We start from the raw sequence: 20,140 nt of genomic DNA, 5'->3' as shown, positions 1-20,140 counted from the left end.
ATGCAGAGAGCAGTGTCTACTATATGAGTGCGCTACTAGTACATTAAGACTTGCTCATTGTGCCAAGAAGTACTCCTAAGACAGGATATGGCTATACAGGGATGCTGAAATCCCATGTAATGTACCCTCTTCTCTTACTGACCAAAACCAGACAGCGTTGTTAACTGTTGTTTTATTACTGTAGGTGAGACTGCACTGAATGGTTTTGATTACACAACTGTGTTTATTAAAGGATCACATCCCTTCCATGGCACACCTTCATTTGTCAAGAGCACAGAAGTTTGTTCTGAGCGGCTTCTGCTACAGTCAACTCCTTGAATCTTAGGTACAAGGTATGACACAAACCTGATAGTTAGAGGTGCCAAGAAAAAAATGATAGCCCCTAGAGCTGCAGTCTGTCTCCCAGTTTATTCTTAAAATTAGACTCTTGCTACTGAGAGTTGGCAGCAGGGTTCAGAGACGACAAATGACCTGTCCAAGCTGTCTCTGCAGAAGCGTCTGCATTGGCCCTCTGCAAATACTGCTCTTTGGTCCCAGAAGATATAGGTCACACACTGTATTTATGATTAATCCTCACTGTTACAGCATGAATCTTCAGCAAAGGATAATTACTTTAACTAGGTCTGTGTGTTGTATTATCTCTGGAGAGATGCTTGCTTACCCTCCTCCCTTGGAGGACTGATCTCTAAAGGATCTATCTGAATCATCTGAAGTGGGTGAGAAGATAGCTGTGTCCCTCAGGCACGGTGCTCTAAAAGCAGTTATGATAGAACGGAGTATAGGTCAACAAAGGTTAAAATCTGCTCCAGGACTTCGGTTGAATCAGTGCCAAGGGGTGTTTTACTCAGATCAGCTTAATGATCCTAAGTTTGTGTCTTGTTTTCACTGAAGTATTTTAAAATTGACTATTTGCTTTTTGCATTTGGTTACAATATAGTTAATGAATACCACAGCTATTTTTTGACTTTTGCCTAAGAGCTACCATTGCCCAGGAGAGTCTTCAAAGAAACAAACAACTTTTCCTTTCACCTTCTTATTTGTTAGATTTCTATTTGATTGACCTTATGTCTGTACACACCGGGTTTTCACACATACTTCGGAAATAAACCAAGTTGTAAAAATTCTGTACTTTATTTCTCAAATATTATAACAGAGTGCACTTCCAGCTTCCTCTGTTGATCATACTGGTCTTCCTTGAAATGAAAGCGCTATTCCTAGCAGTTCTTTACCCAGTTCCTCGTGCCTTCCTCCCACGCTGAACTCTGCAGACAGCTCCCTGAACGTGACACAGATTCGGCGATGCTCTATATGCTTGCGGTAAATCGCGTGTTTCCACTTGTAACGTGCGTCACCATACAATACCACCAGGGACCTTCTGGGTAACTGAATGGCAACAGTCACTTCTTTACTTGGAACAAGCCTTGGGGATGAAGTGCAGCTAATTCTCTGTTTGTCTGAATTTTTGCATGCTGACGTTTGTGCAAGATATCCGGAGGGACTTGATTTCTTTTCTTTACTGAAAGAGGGAAGTAATGGGATGCTCTCCTCTGAATCGCAAGACATGGACAGCACGGTTTTTGAGAGCAAGTTTAAGCTAACTAGGCGCTCTCCCCAAAGCCACCAGTCATCAAAATGTGGGTCGATAGCAGAACCTCTTTCTGGCATGTAATCCAGATTACATTGTTCAACAGGTAAGAAACCATTTAGCACAGAGTAGTCCTTCATTTGTGTCACAATCTTTTTACTAAAACTTGGCAAACCAATAAAGCTACCAGCTTTCAGCCTCTGCTTCTTAAAGTTCACTTTGGGTCCATAGTCCTGTCGGGAAAGAAAAGGGGAAAAGCGAATGTTAAGCAAAAATCTGGGGTAAGTCTTTCTGGAGAGGTTGTGACCTCTACAGGGATGATGGTCAAGACTACTTTTAAAGAGTTCTGCTCTATTCTCTTCCAATGACGTGGTCATCAGTTTACCAAATGACTCAGTCTAAATTGCATTAATCTCTTTGGATTAGGCTTCTCATCTATCAAGCAAGAAAAACACTTGTCTCACTCTGATATTGTATAATTTGTAATGCCCGCACATGCACCCATAGGTGCTCTTCATTGTAATTATCATAAAGACACTTATGCAAGAAGTTGATTGTAATTACAATTCTTGCAGTTGATTTCAGGAAAGGTTTCCAAAAGAAAGCGTTTTATTAAACATATAACTGCATGGGGTTTCAACTGTGCAGACAGCTCTCCTTTTCCAGGGGACGGATGAGCTTCTAAAGTCAAACCTGTTTCTTTCGGCCGGACTGTGATGGTTTCCAGTCATCTTGATCCATCAGTTCAACTATCTCGGATTCTTCGTCTTCACTTATGAACTCCTCCGTCAAAAACACCCCTGGAAATGGAAATGCCCAGCCAGCAAACTCTGAGTGCTCGTTTCCAACAGCTAGGCCTGTTGCTGGACAGTAAGTGAAATTATTTTCTCCCTGTGGAAATAACAGAGGAGATAAAAAAAAAGGGGGGGGGGCGAGAGAGAACTTCTAACAATAAGGTATTTCTACAGTTTTTTTTAGCCCTGCAACCTTGATGTGGCAGCGTGTTAACTGTACGCACAAAGCTTCCAGACATGAGCAATATTACAGCTTCCTTGCGGGAACGACTCTTCCCTCTTTCCTAGTAATATCTGTATGCTGCAAAGACGAGGAAGGGCAGCTGATCCTTGGTGCCAAATGTTAAGATTAATGGTTGCCGTTTCTCAGGCCCAGCGGAGTGATAAGGCTCCTCCTATCACTAAACGTTGAATGAGGAAAGTTGATTTAAAAGGGGGGGGGGGAAAGGCTCTAGAGAACCACTCTTAACGCACGGAGGTCGAGGGTGATGGTTTTTCCGGGCGGGCCCGCTCCCGCAATCCGGGATTCTCCTCAAAACCGCCCTTGCGGGGGTGAAGCGGCGCGGGGGGCGCCGGGCCCGGCCTCGCGCCCCGGGCGCCGCTTCGCCCCTGCCCCCGGTGCTCCCGGGCGGCGCTCGGCAGCGGTGCCGGGGCTCGGGCCCGGCCGCCCCTCAGGGCAACATGGCGGCCGCGCCCGGCCCCGCGCCGGCTCCGCCCCGCCCCGCGCCGGCCCCGCCCCGCCGCCCCCTCCCCGGTACCTGCGGGGGCGGAGCGGCCTGCGCGGGCCCCTCGCAGAGCAGGCAGGAGCGGATCCCCTTGCAGCCGCAGCCCGGGCCTTCGCCGCCGCCCGCCGCCTCCATCGCCGCCGGCTCCGCTGAGGACGCTGCTTCTCCTCTCTCCCCTCCCCTCCCGCCCCTCCTCCTCCCTCCTCCCCCCCCTCCTCACGGCGCCCTGCCGCGGCCCGGCCCGCTTCCAGGTGAGGGGGGCGGCGGGCGCGGGGGAGGCCGCCGCGGCGGTGGCGGCGGGGCAAGCGGGCGGCGTGCAGGCCGCGCGGCCGGCGGGGGTGGGCTGAGCTGCGGACTCGCTTTCCCGGCAGGCCGCGCGGCTGCGAGCCGCGGTGCAGGGCCCGGGGGCGGCGCGGGGGCTCCTGGGAGTCGTAGTCCCGCGCGCTCCTCCCCTCTCCTCCCTCCACCCCGACCGGGCGCCTCACCGCGGGGGCGGCCGCGGTCCCGGCCCCGGCCCCGCCGCGGGTGGGGAGGAGGGGGCGATCTGGCCCTCGCAGCGGTCCCCGGGCTGGGGCGGGGGCGGAAGCGGGCGGCCCGGAGGCGTCAGGGCGCCGCGGTCGCGCCGGGCCCGGGCGAGGCTGCCGCCGAGCCGCCCCTCGCGGTGGCTGCGCGACTGCGGCCGGTGCCCGGACCGGCGCCCGGGCGGTCGCGGCCCCCGTGAGGGGCCCCGCGGGCCTCGCGCCCGAGCCTGGCGCGTCCAGGGTGACAGGAAAGAGGGTGGCAGCACAGCCGCCGTCGTTGCTGCCGAGTTTTCCTTAGATCGCATCGCGGTTCCAAGCGGTTTCCCAGACTCTGCATCTTCTACTCAGACCTAAAAACGCGGGATGTGCCTTAAACCAAAGACCGTCCTCATCTGCACGAGTTGGCAGAGCAGCGGCCCGGAGCTCCCCAAACGCGCTGGCCCGGACGCCGAGGGCACGCTGCGGGGTGAAGCGCCCGGCTGAGGGCTGCCTGGGAGCTCGCCCGGCCTTGGTGGCTCGGGGCAGCGGTCGCTGGGCGGCGATGAGACCAGCCCAGAAAGCTAGCTGTGAGCCTGGCCTTGCACCTCTTCCCTCTTTTCTTCCCCTCTTTTCTCGCTCCGCGTTGGGAAGAGTGGTAAGACGTGATCCAGTAGTTTATGCAGCTGCGCTGGCTCTGTCAGCTTTATTATAACTGTCGCCGTGAATCTCTGTGCGCACGTGCACTGCCCTGTCCACAGTGATGCCTGAAAATATCTCCTGTTAATTCCCCCAAATGTACAGAATGTTGCTGTTGATTTTTTTTTTTGGAGTGGAAATTACGTTACCAAGTAGTGGTGCTTACATTTATGGCAGGTAATCCAGTTTTGCAACATTTTAGAGAATTTAAGGACTGTTAACCAAGAGTCTGTCCATCAGGTCAGGCCAGTCAAGGATGCGTGACATTACTTTCAGAGGAAGAAATCTGTGTAGGTGCATTTAATCATATAGTTCCTGTTTATCTGCCTGTGGGACTTCTTGGACCAGAACCCTCTTGTTCAGGAGAAGTACAAGCTGATACCTGGAAGACTGTCCCTAATCCCGAGTGCCTTCACCCTGAGGACACTATTATTGGCAGTAAGCCTTGTACTGTAGTAGGCAGCAGACTTATCATCAGTGTTTTGGAGACAGTTTGGGCAGCTTATTGGGAGCCTGTGCCTGGTTTAATAATGATCCCTGATGGCATCGTTTCAACCATATGAAAAGGGGCTACTTCAAACACAGCAGCAAAAGCAGTAGCTAAGCTGATAACTTCTTTTCCCCTCTTTTGGAATCAGTTCCAAAGGATTTCCTCTCATTCCTGTTCATTTCACCAGGCGGGTTACAAGAAGAGCTCCTACAACTGGCAGACTTGTGAATTCAGAAGAGAGGTGGAGATTAAAAATGTCAAAAATTACTACAGAGCTTCTTTTGGAAAGAGCAGTTCCAAGATCTACTAGGCTGCGAAAGATCGAGACGCTGAAGTAAGTGCAAACAGGCCCATGGAAAATTCCAGCTGAATTCAACATGGGCGATCCTTTTTGTCTTTGTTTGCTTAAGTACTTTTACTGAAATAAAGAGAGACCATTACAAAACACTGGAATAGGAGATGGCATTCTTAGTGCAGGACTGGTGAACATTAGTTCAGCTGGCAGCAGTTACTACCTTTCTTCACCATATGTATTCTGTATATGCCACATTTTTTCTGTAAAATTGCTTAGCACTAGATTTTGATTTCCTTGTCCTAAGAGGTACTTTACTTGCCCCCTTCACCTTTGTTTTTGATGGCAGTTGCTTAATGTGAATAGGAAAATCACTTCTGGCATGGATTTTAGAGGATATTATTAATGGCTTTCGCATTATTTTCCCTCCTTTATCCTTCCATCACTTTCCATCTGCTCTAAATCCAATACCTAGATTATGACTATTCAAGCATTGCAGAGAGCAAAAATAAACTATGACACGTACAGAAACCTTTAAAAACAGTTTTGTTGCTCAGATGCTTAATTATGGTAATTGAAAATAAATATCTTTCCACGTGTTTAATACAGCGGAATTTTGTTATTTCGGAACTTGTCAACCTGAGTGACTAAACTAGCTGAATTCCAGCTGGTGCCTTTGCTGATTTTGTTGCTGATGCAAGAGTTTTTCATACTTTTAAGTTGTTATTTTTTTCTTTGTGTCTTATGATAAAATACTTCTTTTTAGAGATAAACTAAAAAGTTTATCTGAGGAATGTATGTTGCAATAATCTGTGTGACAAAGTGATGTTGAGGTGTTCTAGAGTACAGCTTTTCCCATTGAGCTTGATACTGTGATTTTGAAGGGTAATATTTCTAAAAGGTCCATTTGTGGAACATTGTGTTGAGTTTCTCACAGACCTTGTCCCTATCTCATTTCCAAATGGTTCATGCGTGAAACCAAAATGGCACAGTGGTCACAGTCAGCCTTGCAGCCAGCTGAATTGCAGTCAACCTTTCTTTCTTATGTGCTTTGAGCAACTAGTTAGGCTTCTGAAATGATAAGTGAATGAGAAGCGGTCTTGCGTCTTAAATTTATCTCATTTATTCACGTTTCATTTGCATTTAGAAGGTCTTCTTTTGCTGATCATAGTGGATAGAGATTCTGTTTATTAAAGAAATTCAGGCTTGCATCCTCAAGAGATGTTAGCTCTCAGGACTGGATGTTCCCTCTGGAGCCGAACTGGACCCCGAAGGGCCTCTTGGAGCCCCTTCCAGACAGATCTAAATAACCTCCATTCTTACAGTGTGTGCTTTTCAGTTTCTCTCAAGAGGGTATATTTTTCCCCCTCATAAAGTATTTTACATCTTCCTCTTACACGACAATGTGCCTGTTTTGGTGGCAGCATTGTGAACTTTAGATATATTCCCATACTTACCAGTGGAAGATTTTGCAGCCAAATTTGCGGTAAAATAAATGTAATCATCAATCACTTAAAAAAAAAAAAAAAAAAAAAGTTCTTAGGAAACGGCTGAATGTTTTGGGAAGCTGGTTTACCTTTAGCCTGAACGTACTCCTAATGCAGAAATAAAGAAATTTTGAGCCAGATCAGCAAAATGATCAAACTTTCCACAAAGCTGTGTAAATGCAAGTGCCAGCGTGAAGTAAAGGGGAGAATAGGACTGGCCTTTTCAGAAACAGTGTAGCCTTTGCTTGCACCAGTTGTAACACTGTAATTTACATAAATGAGGCAAATGATGCATCTACTGGATTCTGTGGACAGGATAGATGGATGGTCTAGTGGAAAAAGTGTTGTCTCATATTGCTACAGCTTATTCTGTTGAATTTACATTGCAAAGGAAAAATGTATCAAAATTCCTGGAGATGTAATAGGTTTTTTTAGGACCAAGAACTTTTCTAGTGATTCACTGCTTACAACCAACTTTGTTATCCATAGGAAATTTATCACAGTTTCAGATTAGTTGTACATCAAATAATTCAGTAGACTGTAATCTCTGGCTGTGTTTATTATCTCAGACACAGCTTCTCTAAGTATGTGTATTTGAGGTCCAGAATGATACAGACAAAAAACAAACTCTCCCAAAACAAAGGTGGGCTTTGGTCAGATTTACCCAGTGAGTTGTGCTACATTGAGAAGTGCCACAAAGATGAGACCTTATATCCAGGGAAATTCAGCACTTGTTTTTCCAACAAACTGCAGACAGTTTGTGTTCTCTATTATTTTCAGCCTATCCAAGCTGCAGTTGAAGACTGGAGACTTAGACCCACGGTTGTTTTCCCGTCTGAGGCATCTGCAGAAACTCGATCTCTCTGATAACTTATTGGATAAATTTCCCAACAGTCTAACTTTGCCTGATCTGCGTGTCCTAAACTGCAACAACAACCAGCTGGAAGATGTAACTGCTCTGAAACAGTTCCCTCTGCTTGAGGAGCTAACCTATGAGAACAATGTGTATTTGACAGTGAGTTACTCCCCATCCCTACATACTAAGTGTTAAATGGAGCGAGAAATAAATAACAGTTATGCTTCATTCTTATACATCACACTTAATCAGCAAGTGTTAGGACATCTCAGAAAGTAGTTAGTCTTTTTAGTTCCCTTTTGCAGATTGGGAAATTGTGGCACAAATTGATGACTTGCCACAGACTGCTCACAGATTAAAATCCCTGTGTCCTGAATCTCCCGATTCTCCTGGCCAGAGTCCCATCTTGGGCAGCTTCTCAAGCGCCTTACCTTACCTTTGTACTTGTATAAAACTTTAGTGGTGTAATATGTAGTCAAGACTATGTAGAAATGTCCTCCTCTTCATATGTTAAAATTTTTTTTCCATCTGGTGCTTCTTCCAGTCCCAGCCCTGGAAAAGCAGATTTAGTCTTCTGCTGAAAGGTTAAACTTGGAGATTTTTCTAATTTAGGTTAAACTTGGAGATTATTCTAATTTAGGTTCTCTGACTTGTGTGCTGACTGTATGGGACTTGAGGCTCTCAGTGTAGGCGTGTGAAACTGTAATTTTATATGTGCTTTAGCTGGCATAAGCCATGTTGTCCCAGATGCTGTTCGATCTGTGTGGCTACCTGGTGAACTGGGTTGGGGAACTGGTCTGCCTTAAAAGTTACCGGCTGAAAAACCCTGCTGGTATTCACTTTACACAGGGCAGGCCTTCCTCTGTGTTAGATGCTCAAAGCAAGAAGATGTGAATGGAATACCCCACGTTGCACTCAGGCAGGAGCAGATCAGCCTAGTTACACCGCCGCCACCTTGTGTTGGATGTTAGTACTGCATAAGTGTGAGGTAGGGTTTGTGTCTGCAGAGGTAAAGATCCCAACTTCTAGGAAAATGTTAATTTACAAGTAACAGATGATATTGAGTTGGAAGTCCTGAGAGGATTTTATGAAATGTCCTTTCCTGAATAAATACGTTCTAGTCCTTTTTGGTTACATTTCAATAAAGAACATATATCCGTAGTTAAAGCAAGTACCATGTGTGCAATTTTCATAACCCTAATATCGTCTCTTTCTAGCCCAATGATGACTATAAAGTGATGTTTCTTTTGCAAAATCTCCGGCTACTCAATGGCAAGGATATAACCAAACTGGCTAATCATGTGAGGCATGTGAATAGTCGTAAGCTCACCAGCAAGGTAAGATTTGTGGTTTACTCTTCATATGTGAATGCCTGACAAATAATGACATACAGTGCTGTGTTCAGCTGAATGACAGAGTTGCAGATAGGCATCAAACAGTTATGATAACGCTGATATGATCTGAGCACAGCCCACAGTATGAGCCTTGTTACTACTTTCTCTGCTCACCAATTGCATTTGTTTCTCCTGTTCCGTGTGGCCAGCTGCTGTCTTCAGTTTCAGTCAGTGTGAGGCTTGATTCTGGGTGCTGGCTACTGTTTGTATACCAGGGCTGCAAAGCTGGCAGGAACCGACAGCTGGAAGATTCTTGTGTAGGAGAAAGGATTTGTGCCCTACACAGGAGAGGGGCTAGCAAGATGTGAATCTGGGCCTCCAGTTTTCTGGGACATTCCTATAGGCATTCATAAATGAGAGAATGCAGGTGCTGACAGAACAGCTGCATACACATCTCCATCTAGTTGATGTTACTAGTCAGGCCCCAGAGACGGGGAGCACAGAACCAGGATTGGGATAACCTTGCTTTCTCCAACATATACCAGAAACAAAGATTCGGTCTTTCTTCTTTGGTCATGCGTGTTTGAAGCACTACTTTCACTCTTTGCCTACATCTTAGTTTGTCTCCTGACAGATTCTCCCTGCACATGTGTCGTGGTCTTGAGCATAAATATTGTTCCATTATGAACAGAGTATTTTGTAGACTATTGCTCTTACTCTTTATGTTCTAGTTAGCTGATCTTGTTAATTCCTTCCAAGTAGCAGTGGTGGAGAGATCAGACACTGACGACTGAGATGGCTTTTTGTGCTAAGTATCAGCTGTGTAATACCTTGTACCGCAAAGGTCTTGGTGAGGGCTGCTCAGCCTGTCATCCTGCAGCCAACTGGGCATGGGTAGCCGCTGGAATTATCAGTTATGAGACACAGTATGTTCCCCTGTACTGTTCATTTTGTGCGGGTGCCTGTGCCCCAGATACTTTTCCTAGTGTTATTGCTATGTATTTGGCTCCCCAGTTCTTATTGCTGTGTCTGTAAGGTGTTGAATGCATATTGGGCCTAAAAACTTGTGGATGTGATATTACCCACCAGAAACCCTCATATGGGAAACTGCACTGATAGGTGAGTGTCTGCATCACTGTACCCCTAGTTTAAATGGCTTTTGGAATCGCAGTGTCTTTATTTCTGGATGGTGAGAGGGTGTGCACTTGTCCTGCTCATGTACACACTTGAACTAAAAGAAAACCCAAACATCCCCATTGTCCCATGCCTGTTACAAATTAGGTACTTGTCTGGTATTCCCTTTCAGTATCACACAGCGCAAGACTTCTTAAGACCTCTTGCTGTGGCTTTGGAGGCATGAATTCAGGCATTGCTCTGGATTTGTGTTGACAGTGTTTGCTTAGCCGCACTAACTTAAGCTTTGTTCAGAGGGACTGGATGTCTTGTTAGCTGAACTGGTGGTTTGAAGAGTGACCAAATAAATGGAAGCAATGCCATTATGTAGATAATGAAGCCTCAGGGTTGGCAGCTTCTTAAATGCTTTTACAGGTACTCTTGTGTTTTTCTTCTGTGGTTTTGGCCATATTTTGTTGAGTAAACCCAGTTCTTCTGCCTAGGTTACTGCTCACTGGGAAAAATTCTTCCGTGACCAACTTCCTGAGAAGTATACAGTTGAGCATGTGAAGTCTATCAAGAAAAAATTCCTGAAGTCAGTACAAACGAATGTAGTATATGGACCCAGCTCACTCAGCGAATTCACCCGCTGGCGGGTAGGTCACGCTTCACTCACCCTCCTGTTGTTGAAGCAAGGACTCTGCAGCCTGATTTTGAGCAGATTGATTAAAAATGCTCTATGGATTTGCATTCAGGGACTCTTACAAAGGTGTGGTATCATTTTTTGTGATTTTGCCTGCTAGTTTGTAGAGCAGTTACAGAAGCACTAGGAATAAATGCACACCAAGATTCAATGACTGTTACTGAACACTGCTTTTTAATTTATAAGCGATGATGATACTTAGAGTTATTAACATGACTATAATATCCTTAGCACTTAATTGTTTGCAAATGACAAGTAACTAATGGCAGCCTTTAGTCTCCATGATAGAGTGAAGTTCTTGGCTCACATAACATAGACCTAGTCAGCAACACAAACCACCAGTGATGTGATATGTGGAGATGAACTGTCCAGTCCAGCAGGCTGGTACTTTACTATCTGATGCACGGCAGAGTGGTCATCTACAGGAGTCACTGTAATCACTCATTTGCAGTGTTAAGTTGGGCAGAACCTCGTGTGCTGGTCTGTCCTGAGCCATCTGCAGCATCCAGGTGTTCTGCGTGGTTGATCAGAGGGGCCATGGCACTGATGCTCCAACCTTTGCTGTATTTCCATATGATCAGTGATTTCACTGAGCTCCTTTGTCATTGTTGACTTGCACGTACTTTCCCAGGGCACAGTCTTACTCTTCACCTCTGTCCCTTTCTGCACACGGTGATAAGTACTTCTGGCTATTCAATTGCAGCTGAGGGGCTGCAGTCTGAATATGTCTGAACTCCAGCTTCTGAATCGTGATCCTTTGATTGAGGCATATTGTATAGGGACAGCACAAGGAACTTCTCTGCTTGGCTCTGTCAGTACATTTTGGTCTGTCAGCTGAGGGCTCTTCCATCAGCTGGCAAATTCACATAGAATAGTGGGAGCAGATACTAGAAATCCAGTGAAGTGTGCCTTGTCATTATGCACCAGAGCTTGGCTGCTGTTGTTTTTTGTCTTTTTGTACATATGCATGTATTTACTTCTAAGGTGAAAATGATTGCAGAAGAGTTTCTGGCATCCTCACTGGGTCTTGAAGAAAATACAGATCCCGTACCAGAGGAAGAGATGGATGAGAATGAGGAAGAAAGTACAGAAAGCCCCAGGGAAGTTGCAGAGGACATTGGTCAAGTAAGTGATTTTTTCCCCTTAAATTAACAACTTCCTTTTTATTTTGTACATATTCAGTAGCACTTGTCAGTTTACTTTCTTTGGTAACCTTGTGGGCAGTCCTGGGCCCCGGACTATATTCAACAGCTGTGGCTCATTTATTATGGTTATATTGAAACCTTCTTGGCAATGAGAAAGTTTGGTTGTTATCCAAGAGGAGAGAGCTTCCATTCTCTTAGGAGACCCAAAAGATTTAGTGGGTATAGTCCTACCCATAGGACCGCTCTTTTGGGGAAGGATATTTTTAATGAGAAAGCTGGGCTGACATGGCTAGAACATGATGGGTTTGGGCCTCTTTGAAATGGCTGCATTTTGAGCCCCATTGGTCTGGGGGACAGATTTGCTTTTCTATATCGTGTATAAATCACAAATACCTCAGGCAAGGGAATTAAATTCAAAATCAGGTTGCCTATGTGATTTTCATTACCTTCTGTCTTTAGGATCTCTGCAGTTTTGACTTGCTTGTGATTTTGGGAATTCAGTCGGTAACTGTGGGAGGGTACTTTTATTTGAATATAGAATGTATCTGACTTCTGCAGAAACTGACAGCATATCTTGTAGGTCACACTGACCCCCAGCAAGAGAAAAAGAAATCATTCAACACCAGGCTCTGGAAACAAGAGGTCCAAGTCTCAGGCAAACACCAAGGAGGAGGTTGCGCTTAGTCCCAGAAAGTCCAGTCACTTGCAGGATGACCCAGCTCCTGATAAACCGAGAGCATCAAACCAGCAAGCCAAAGAGGCAACTCCTGACCAGGGAGCTGAAGGGACACATAGGAATGGAGAGCAGTTTCCCAAGGGGCAAAGCAATAGAAGATCCAGCCAGCTGACAGCTGAACAAAAAAGCCAAGAGCAAGACAATGGGGTTGTTAGCTTGACCCCAGTAAAGAACTTCAAGGGCAAGGTATGTCCATCAGCCCTCTGGGAAAGGCTTTTGGCCTCTTGGTCTAACGGAAGGAGCCACGTTCAGATTTCAGCAGAGCTCTGCACATCTTGGAGCTCATGACTGGCCAGGTTTATTGTGAGTTATGGTTTTAGTTTTGTTTTTTGTTTTGTTTTGTTTTAAATCTTTCTCAGAGGCATGAGGGAAGGACCCCCCTGGAGACAGTGAACTCTGCAGGGGATGGATGGACCAGCGCTCTGAGGTGGTGCACTGAAAGCCTGTTCTTAGAAACGGGACTGGCATGACTTGCTTTCAGGTCAAACAGCTGGATGGGGGAAGGTGTTTCCCCCTCAGCTTAGCTCAGTGGGAATCTAGAGGGTTTTCACATACCTCTGCAGTGGGATATGGGGTTCACTGCTGGGGTCTTCTGGACACATCTTCTCTAAACAGTTTCTTGCTGGTTTAGGAGTCTTGAGCATTGGTGGCACCTCAGTCTCTCCTGTTCTCTGTATGTAGCACAGAGGGCTGAAAAACACTTCAGTTTAACTCAGATTGCTGTGCTCAATAGAGGGGTCTGTTGAGGCAATCTTAGGCATGTCTTTCACACAAACCACTGTCAGGGGAATGAATTTTCTAAATGTGGATGGTTTATTGTAGGAGGATGTCAGTGCAGAGCCATTGCATTTTCTTCAGTGTCACAGCAAAGGCAACAGCCGTGAGGATTTTAAAACGCAGCTCTGGTCCTGTGTCTTCGAGCCATTGCTAGACTGTGGATCCAGGAAAGGTGAGCTACTAAAGCAGTTTGCAGGATTCCCCAAAGCCCCTGGCTCTGGAATCTCAACAGGCTCCATGTGCTAGACCCCTGCTCCTCCTTTAAGCTGTAGTCTTTGTTGTCAGGAAGAGACTTTCAAACATACTACTTTGACTTTGAAAACAGAAGGCTGAAAAAGCACCAGGCAGCGGTAAACTGCAGTCTTCAGGTGTTACCCATTAACATGGAATTTCTCACTTCTTTTCGTCTTTCAGATCCCATTGTGAGCTCCTCTAGAACTGTGGCAACCTGTGGAGGGGAGTCTGTTTGTCTGATTGATTGTGAGACTGGGATGGTGCTGAAAAAGTATAAGGTAGCCACAGAGGTAGGTTGGAAATGGGAGCAGTAAACATTAAGTGGAAATACCACAATACATTATAATAAATGCGTATATGTAAACATCATAATATATTATAAACTGTTCTCAAAGAGGATTTCAAGCATTAGTGTGGACAGGTCTGAAGAGGATGAAGATAGATGGTAAACATTTCTTGGTGATCCTTTTAGCCTGCTTTTCGTTAGTTTAAAAGATTAGTCCACCTCTGTTTTCCTCACACAGGTGTATGTACATGTATCTAGGCTGCTAAGAATGTCTGACAGCAGTCTGTTTTGATAGTCTGTGTTCTTTTGAGGATTGTTTTGAGATTCAATGCTCTGGCTTGAATAGTCATGTCATTTCACTTGAATAATTCTCCTGATGGTTGTCCTATCTCTGACTTAGCAGCCATCCTGCTGACTGTTCTCTTTCATGCTATTCTTAGTTTCTTTCCTATGCTAGGAGTTTTTCAGTGTTGCATGGACAACTCTCACAATGGTAATCAGCGACAGTCGGAAGAAAACTCATAATATCTTGGCAGCTGCTGGGAGGAGAGGGATTGTCAAACTGATTCATGTGGCGGCTGACTTCTGCTACGGAGAGATAAAGGCTCATAAAAAGCCCATTGCTACTATCTGCTTCAGTCCATCTCACAAAACTCACCTCTTCAGTAAGTCTCTAGTTCAAAATCTCTTTAGTTTTAGTGAGTAACACAGAAAAGGCTGGGCTTCCTTAATAGGGGGAAATTGTCATCAGTGTGCAAGCAGGTATTGGTACGTGGACACTCAGAGGGACCACACGTACAAAGAGCATGGACAGACATTACGGAGTGAGTCATGTACATCTCCTACTGCATTAATCTACAGAAGGTACAGATTGTTTCAGCCACAAAGTCTGGCACTTTAGCTGAGGTGTGGCAGCTCCTGTTTCTTGCTCAGTAGCTTCCTGGCATGCCACCTCTCAGGGTGGCTGTCACGCGAGCAGCAGATCAGTTCCGCAGGGATAAGTAAGAAGAATGATAGTCAGAGCGGCCGGCTGGGGCCAGGTAGTGAGTGGTCAGCTGGCAGGGCTCTTGTCAAGCTCGGCAACTGGAGCAATGCAGCGTATAACGGGCTGTTGGGTTTCATTTTTTTTCCAGTGAGCAAAACTGTGTGCTTAGTTGTTTTTGATAAAGTCTTGTGCCTTGTCAGAAGTTTTTATTAGGTCCTGAGGTAGAAGAGAGCTTTACCACAGCAGGGTCCACAGAGACTGAGGTTTAAGGACTGGTGGGAAATGAACCATTGTATTACAAATTGCAGCTGCATTGTCATGCCTGTAAAGTAAGCTGTTTTGGAGTCATTCTGCCCACACCTTCACCCTGCTGGACATATTGTTTCTTTTGCCTGGAATTACCCACACCCTGGAGTAACTGCATTGTTATGCGAACCATTAAGAATGTTTTATTTATTTATTTTTTGTTTGTTTCTTTAAACACAGACATCATAGTGAATGCTTTTCAAGAGTATGCTCAGGAATGTAGGAAGTAGCCTAAAGTGATGAGGAGGTCGATAGCACATCCATTTATAACACTTCAGTTGACAAAGGTTTACAATCTTGATGGTGCCCTCTAGGTTGCACAGCAAGGTTCATTTATTTGCCCAGATAAATTTAATAAATTGACAGCCATTATGTGCCTCTTTGGAGACTGGCTAGTAACTTGTTTACTCTTGAATGTGAGGGATTCTATATGATTAGAATCCAGGTTGCTCTGAGGTTGTTTTTACTGTCAGTATATCAGCTTGGGAACAAAAAGACATTAAAAATATTTCACTCTTCAGATTTGAGCTTGAATTCCCAATGGGAGTTGCTGTAGATGTGAACACAGTAAGCCATGGATATGTAGAATAGAGTGGCATATGCCTGAGAAGTAGGAGTTGAAACCAGCAATTTAGAGTTCCACTAGGACAAATGAACGATCAGAAAAATGAGCTCGAATTGGCACTAATTAATGACCTTGTGAAACCACAGTTTAATAATGGACACCAGGAAACAGACTTTTTCCTTTTGTCCACTTCTCTAAACGTGTACACATAAAAAAATGCAAATAAGTGAATGTGCATGTTTGACAACATCTGTGAAGTGTTGTTAAGACAGGAGCCTCTGTGACTGCTGCTGTGTTTTAATGCACTCTCTGGTGCCACAGGCTTAGCATATTACCGCCTGTGACACAGGTAGAATTTCCAACTGGCCCAAAAAGAGCCAGATGGGCAGTGGTGCCACTACCTGCTTCTCTTCTGTGCCCCACAGCTGCATCCTATGACAAGCGAATTGCACTCTGGGATATTGGGATTCCAGACTGTGACTACAATTTCAAAGCAAGGTAAAGGTTCAAAAACTAGATGTGGCCAGTGCAGGAGCCTGTAACTGTCACTTTGCAGCACCGCTTAACTGTTTGTTTTCTGTTGTTAGCCAGCTGCTGGTGCTGGAAGCCCTCTCTATTCCCTTACGGATTGCCTTGGTCCCCACCTGCCCGGATCAGTACCTGCTGGCTGGCTGTGAAGAAGGCTGCTTTACCTGGAATATAAAACTGGATAAGGAGCAGAAAAGCAGGTGAGAACCAAAAGCTGGGGATGTACATTCACATTCCGTAACAAGCAGGAACAAGCAGCTAATCCTAACAGCGACTTCCTTTCTGTTCAAGGGCTGCTCAAGGAAATCAGCATGTCCTACCAAACTTAGAACATGCTTTTCCCCTCTGTAGTGGCGTAATAATACTAGCGTAATGCTAAAGGTGTGCTCAAAATTTGAAGCCCTGCTTTTATTAAGCTCCACTGATGCTTCAGTGTTACAGACTTCTTTGAAGGAAGGCTGAAATGGGTATAATATAAATGGGTATAATAGCCTAAAACTAAGGGGGCTGTCATCTTAAATGTGTCTTGAAGGGAGCATTCATTTTTGGACCAAGTTCCTCTTATAGTAGCACATACCCTAGTTCTGGTATGTGACATTACGCAGGAAACTGGCAGTATACAGGACAACATGAGTTGCCACAGCTATGCTAGAATAGCACATTCTAGGCACCAGAAAAATACTATAAGAAAGGAGCAAGTGAAGTCCTGCCATGCTGACAGATAGTAATCCTGATGCCTACCGAAAGTTAAAACAGCAATCGCTTACACAAGCGGAGGTCTTGCTGTATTAACTAACCCAGCTAGTGGAAAGCATAAGCAGTCTCAACTGGGCATTCTTCTGCTCATTTTAGCAAGAGGCTCAGTAATGACAGAGCTTCATTTCCTGGGTTGTGTGTCCAAGTGTCCTTTCAGTTCAGTTATCTTTAGGCTATGCCACTAAGATCTTGGTGCCTGTTCAGGCCTTGTGCAGTATTTCACCCTTCCTCTCCTCTGCAGGCCTTTTGAAGCCATATTCCAATTTCCTGATGATGAGGGGGATATGACAACTTCTCACAGGGTTGATGGTTTGGCATTTTTGAATGACGATGTCATAGGTGAGTATAAGCACATTACTCAAATCCACAAAAAGAGCTGGGCGCCCGAGAATAAGGAAGTCTGAAGCCAGTGTGCTGAGCAGAGGGGCTGCTGCGTGGGGTTCAGTTACCACTCCTGCAGGCTGTTGGGGGCTACAGAGAACCCAGTTGTCTTTCACAGTCACCTAGCTTCCTGCAAGACAGGGACGAGAGGCACAAACCTGTCTTCAAGCAGGGAAGATGGACCCGTCCCAGTGAGCACACTCAGCCTGGCACTGCCGAACTGGAGCGGATGAGTCCTTTTTGCCTTTAAGGCTGGAGGCAGCAGTGTTTTACAGGAAAGTAGGGTTCCCCAGCCTGGAAAGATGCTCAAAGCACTGGGTAGGAGAAGGTCTTTCTGCCACTGAAAAGCTTACACTTGTCCAGCAGTCCAGGAACATAAACATGGGATGAATAATCCTCTCTGCAGCCTCACATTATCCTGAAACAAGGCACAGGAGGTTGTAATGGTTCACAGTCAGGACAGAACACCTGACCTCAGTGCTAGCCTTTGTTTTGGGGCATTATCAGCAGCTGACACTGCATCTCTTGTCTTTTATCCATAGTTTCCAAGAGCTCTAAACTAGGTTGCATATACTTATGGAGCTGGAGTCGATCATTTGATGGAAAGGGGAAAGCCTGTCAGCGAACGGTATCTGCAGTTATTCTAGCTGAGCTCGAGTGGTCCACAACAGACATGTCTTACCTCACGCTCAGCACCTGCCCAGGTAGGCAGCACTGCTCCTGCACAAGCTGAGGGACAGCCTCTGATCAGCCTCCCTGCGAGCAGCAGGAGCTCTCACCTCAGCACTGCACGCTCCAACAGAGCGTAGCGGCAGACAGGCACCAGCTCCTATTTGGGAGCTCTGCAGCTGTATTAGCAGGGTTTGGGTTCGGGCTATATAAATGCAGGCATACCATTTCCCATAGAAGGGGGAACAGTTCTAGCTTACAGTGTTAGACTGCCTGTATAGTGCCAACATCGTCTTCCCTGTAGGGTCTTTGAGGCACTCCATTGGTGATAAAGCTTTCCTGAAACCATATTACTACTTACTGCATCTAAAACAAGTGGTAAGCCTTCCACACAGAAGGCATCTGGTTTTTAAAATGAACAAAGAATAAACAAACCTCATCTGATATCCACTTTCCAAAGCCAACTCATTTATTTCAGCCTTGGAAAGTTTAAAAGTCAGAGAGATCTCCCCAAAACATTTATAACTAGCTTTTCTTTACTAGACTAGAATATTTAAGCAAAATAGAATTTTAATCCAAGGCTAAGTAACTTAGGCTTTTTGTGCTAGAATGTTGTTGAAATGTGACATCCTCTCCTAGGATCTTACAGCACTGTCTTGAGCTGTACTTTATAGAGAAATGCACTCTCAGCTTCACAGTAGTTTTCCAGCTGCTTCTTTTGCTCTTACAGCAAAAGAATATGTGTTCTGTGGTGATGAGAAGGGAAGTGTGTGGATGTACAGTCTCTCAAACTACACCACAGCATGGAGTACTGCAAAAGGAAAACGCTCAGACAAGAGAATCCCTCCCACGCAGGTAGGTCTCATTTTCCCCTTGGAACTGGCTTCTTGTCCTTCCCTGTGCAGCTGCTCAGACTGGTGCCACCTGGCCTGAGTTTCTTAAGCACAATTATACCAAAGCTGGCCTATTGTTTTCTCTAACGTTCACCTTTGACTTGTTCCTTTAAAAGCAATCTTTTCAGAGCGTGACCGAGGCCATCTTTCAAAACTCAGAGAAACACAATTCTGAAAGGATCAAGGAGCTGTAGAACAAGTCTATTTACTCTTGCACTCTGCAGCCTGACAAGTCTTCCCAGCAGGAAGGGCCTTTTATAACAAAACTTATGCTTAAACTGACATCCTGACAAGAGATTTAATTTCTGCACCTAGTTAACCAGTGTGCAGATAGATACTGATTCACTGACTTGCTGAGGGGAAGATAATCATAGCAGCTGTTTGCAGGCAGACCTGCACATACAAAAGCCTGCTGGCTGCTTTGCTATGCTTTTGCCACTTTTTTGGTTAGTCCTTTCCTGGCCTCTGGAGACAGTCCTATCTTAGGTGTGTAGTATCCTCCTGCATGATAAAAGATGTTCAAAGAACAGTAACATACATAAACTTTCACTATGACTGTAAGCCCAAATCAAGTCAGTTCTTCCAGGAGTGAGGGCTAGCTGCTTTGAATTTTGCCTTTCTGATGAAATCCTTCTACATTAAATCCTAGTCCTTTTGAAAAAGACATGAGAGAACTAGGTCAATGTAAGACAATCAAAAAAAGGTGCATGTCTTACCATGAGAAAGGGGATCCCAGGTTGGTAGGGATAGAGCACTGCTCTGGAAGCAGATTCCACAGCAACCCAGTGGTCAAACCAAGATTTGCAAAGTTAGTATCCTCCAAGTTACATTCCTTTTCTACACAAACTCTGTTCTCTTCCTAGATTCTCAAGTGGCCAGAGCTTCGAGTAAATGGGGAACAGCTGACTGAAGTGCTAGTAAACAATGTGATAACAGACCCAACCTTCACTTATCTTGTTGCTTTAACTAGTGTGAACATAACAGCCATTTGGAAGAAGAAGTCATAGTTACTTGTAACAGAACGTTTCATTCCCGTGCTTTGACATAGTGCAGTATTAGTGACTGTTACCCATGTAACCATGAGATTTTCTAGACCAGCTATTATTGTGCAAGAAAACAAAAAAAAAGGGGGGGGGAAGAGTTTGTTATAACTCATCAAGTCATTGTAAACATCCAGTTTCTTTTACTGTAAGTTTTCACAATTTGTGCATTTGTTTTATAGAAATGACACTTAATAAAACAAAATACCAGTTCAGTTGGCAGTGCTTAGACTTTTTGGAGGGGGAAAAAAAATAGTAGGAATG

At 45.2% G+C, this 20,140-nt stretch overlaps 2 protein-coding genes across 5 annotated transcripts; one reads left to right on the top strand and one right to left on the bottom strand.

The window, feature by feature from the left end:
* Positions 1–1,112: 1,112 nt before the first annotated feature.
* ALKBH4 (alkB homolog 4, lysine demethylase) lies at positions 1,113–3,277 on the bottom strand. 2 transcript variants are annotated; one of them, XM_062592738.1, is made up of 3 exons: positions 3,138–3,277; positions 2,279–2,476; positions 1,113–1,818 (listed from the first exon to the last, which is right to left on the bottom strand). In XM_062592738.1, the coding sequence occupies exons 1-3, from the start codon at positions 3,237–3,239 to the stop codon at positions 1,180–1,182; spliced, it is 939 nt and encodes a 312-aa protein (XP_062448722.1). In that variant the 5' UTR covers positions 3,240–3,277; the 3' UTR covers positions 1,113–1,179. The 2 variants fall into 2 exon arrangements, with proteins under 2 accessions (XP_062448722.1, XP_062448723.1); XM_062592739.1 differs by lacking the exon at positions 3,138–3,277 and adding an exon at positions 2,604–2,927.
* On the top strand, positions 3,148–20,091 carry LRWD1 (leucine rich repeats and WD repeat domain containing 1). Of its 3 annotated transcripts, XM_062592735.1 has the most exons (16): positions 3,148–3,355; positions 4,978–5,124; positions 7,350–7,584; positions 8,643–8,762; positions 10,376–10,528; positions 11,560–11,700; positions 12,301–12,642; positions 13,279–13,405; positions 13,648–13,757; positions 14,211–14,418; positions 16,035–16,107; positions 16,197–16,337; positions 17,135–17,232; positions 17,817–17,978; positions 18,674–18,798; positions 19,700–20,091. In XM_062592735.1, the coding sequence occupies exons 2-16, from the start codon at positions 5,045–5,047 to the stop codon at positions 19,841–19,843; spliced, it is 2,259 nt and encodes a 752-aa protein (XP_062448719.1). In that variant the 5' UTR covers positions 3,148–3,355; positions 4,978–5,044; the 3' UTR covers positions 19,844–20,091. The 3 variants fall into 3 exon arrangements, with proteins under 3 accessions (XP_062448719.1, XP_062448721.1, XP_062448720.1); XM_062592737.1 differs by lacking the exons at positions 3,148–3,355; positions 7,350–7,584 and having other exon boundaries at positions 5,048–5,124; XM_062592736.1 differs by lacking the exons at positions 3,148–3,355; positions 4,978–5,124; positions 7,350–7,584 and adding an exon at positions 8,282–8,413.
* The last annotated feature ends 49 nt before the right edge of the window (positions 20,092–20,140 follow it).

The sequence above is a fragment of the Rhea pennata genome, chromosome 20 (genome assembly GCF_028389875.1).
Source record: "Rhea pennata isolate bPtePen1 chromosome 20, bPtePen1.pri, whole genome shotgun sequence".
Classification (NCBI taxonomy): Eukaryota; Metazoa; Chordata; class Aves; order Rheiformes; family Rheidae; genus Rhea; species Rhea pennata.
The sequence above is the reverse complement of the archived record's forward strand: the minus strand, read 5'-3'. Positions and strand labels throughout refer to the sequence as shown.

Bases quoted from the DNA above. Each gene is read 5' to 3' on its own strand.
- ALKBH4 (XM_062592738.1), bottom strand. From the start codon at position 3,239: ATGGAGGCGGCGGGCGGCGGCGAAGGCCCGGGCTGCGGCTGCAAGGGG. The intron at 2,477-3,137 runs GTACCGGGGAGG...TTATTTCCACAG, and splicing joins AGGCCGCTCCGCCCCCGCAG to GGAGAAAATAATTTCACTTA. The intron at 1,819-2,278 runs GTTTGACTTTAG...CTTTCCCGACAG, and splicing joins AGTCCGGCCGAAAGAAACAG to GACTATGGACCCAAAGTGAA.
- LRWD1 (XM_062592735.1), top strand. From the start codon at position 5,045: ATGTCAAAAATTACTACAGAGCTTCTTTTGGAAAGAGCAGTTCCAAGA. The intron at 10,529-11,559 runs GTAGGTCACGCT...TTTACTTCTAAG, and splicing joins GCGAATTCACCCGCTGGCGG to GTGAAAATGATTGCAGAAGA. The intron at 16,338-17,134 runs GTGAGAACCAAA...TCTCCTCTGCAG, and splicing joins GATAAGGAGCAGAAAAGCAG to GCCTTTTGAAGCCATATTCC.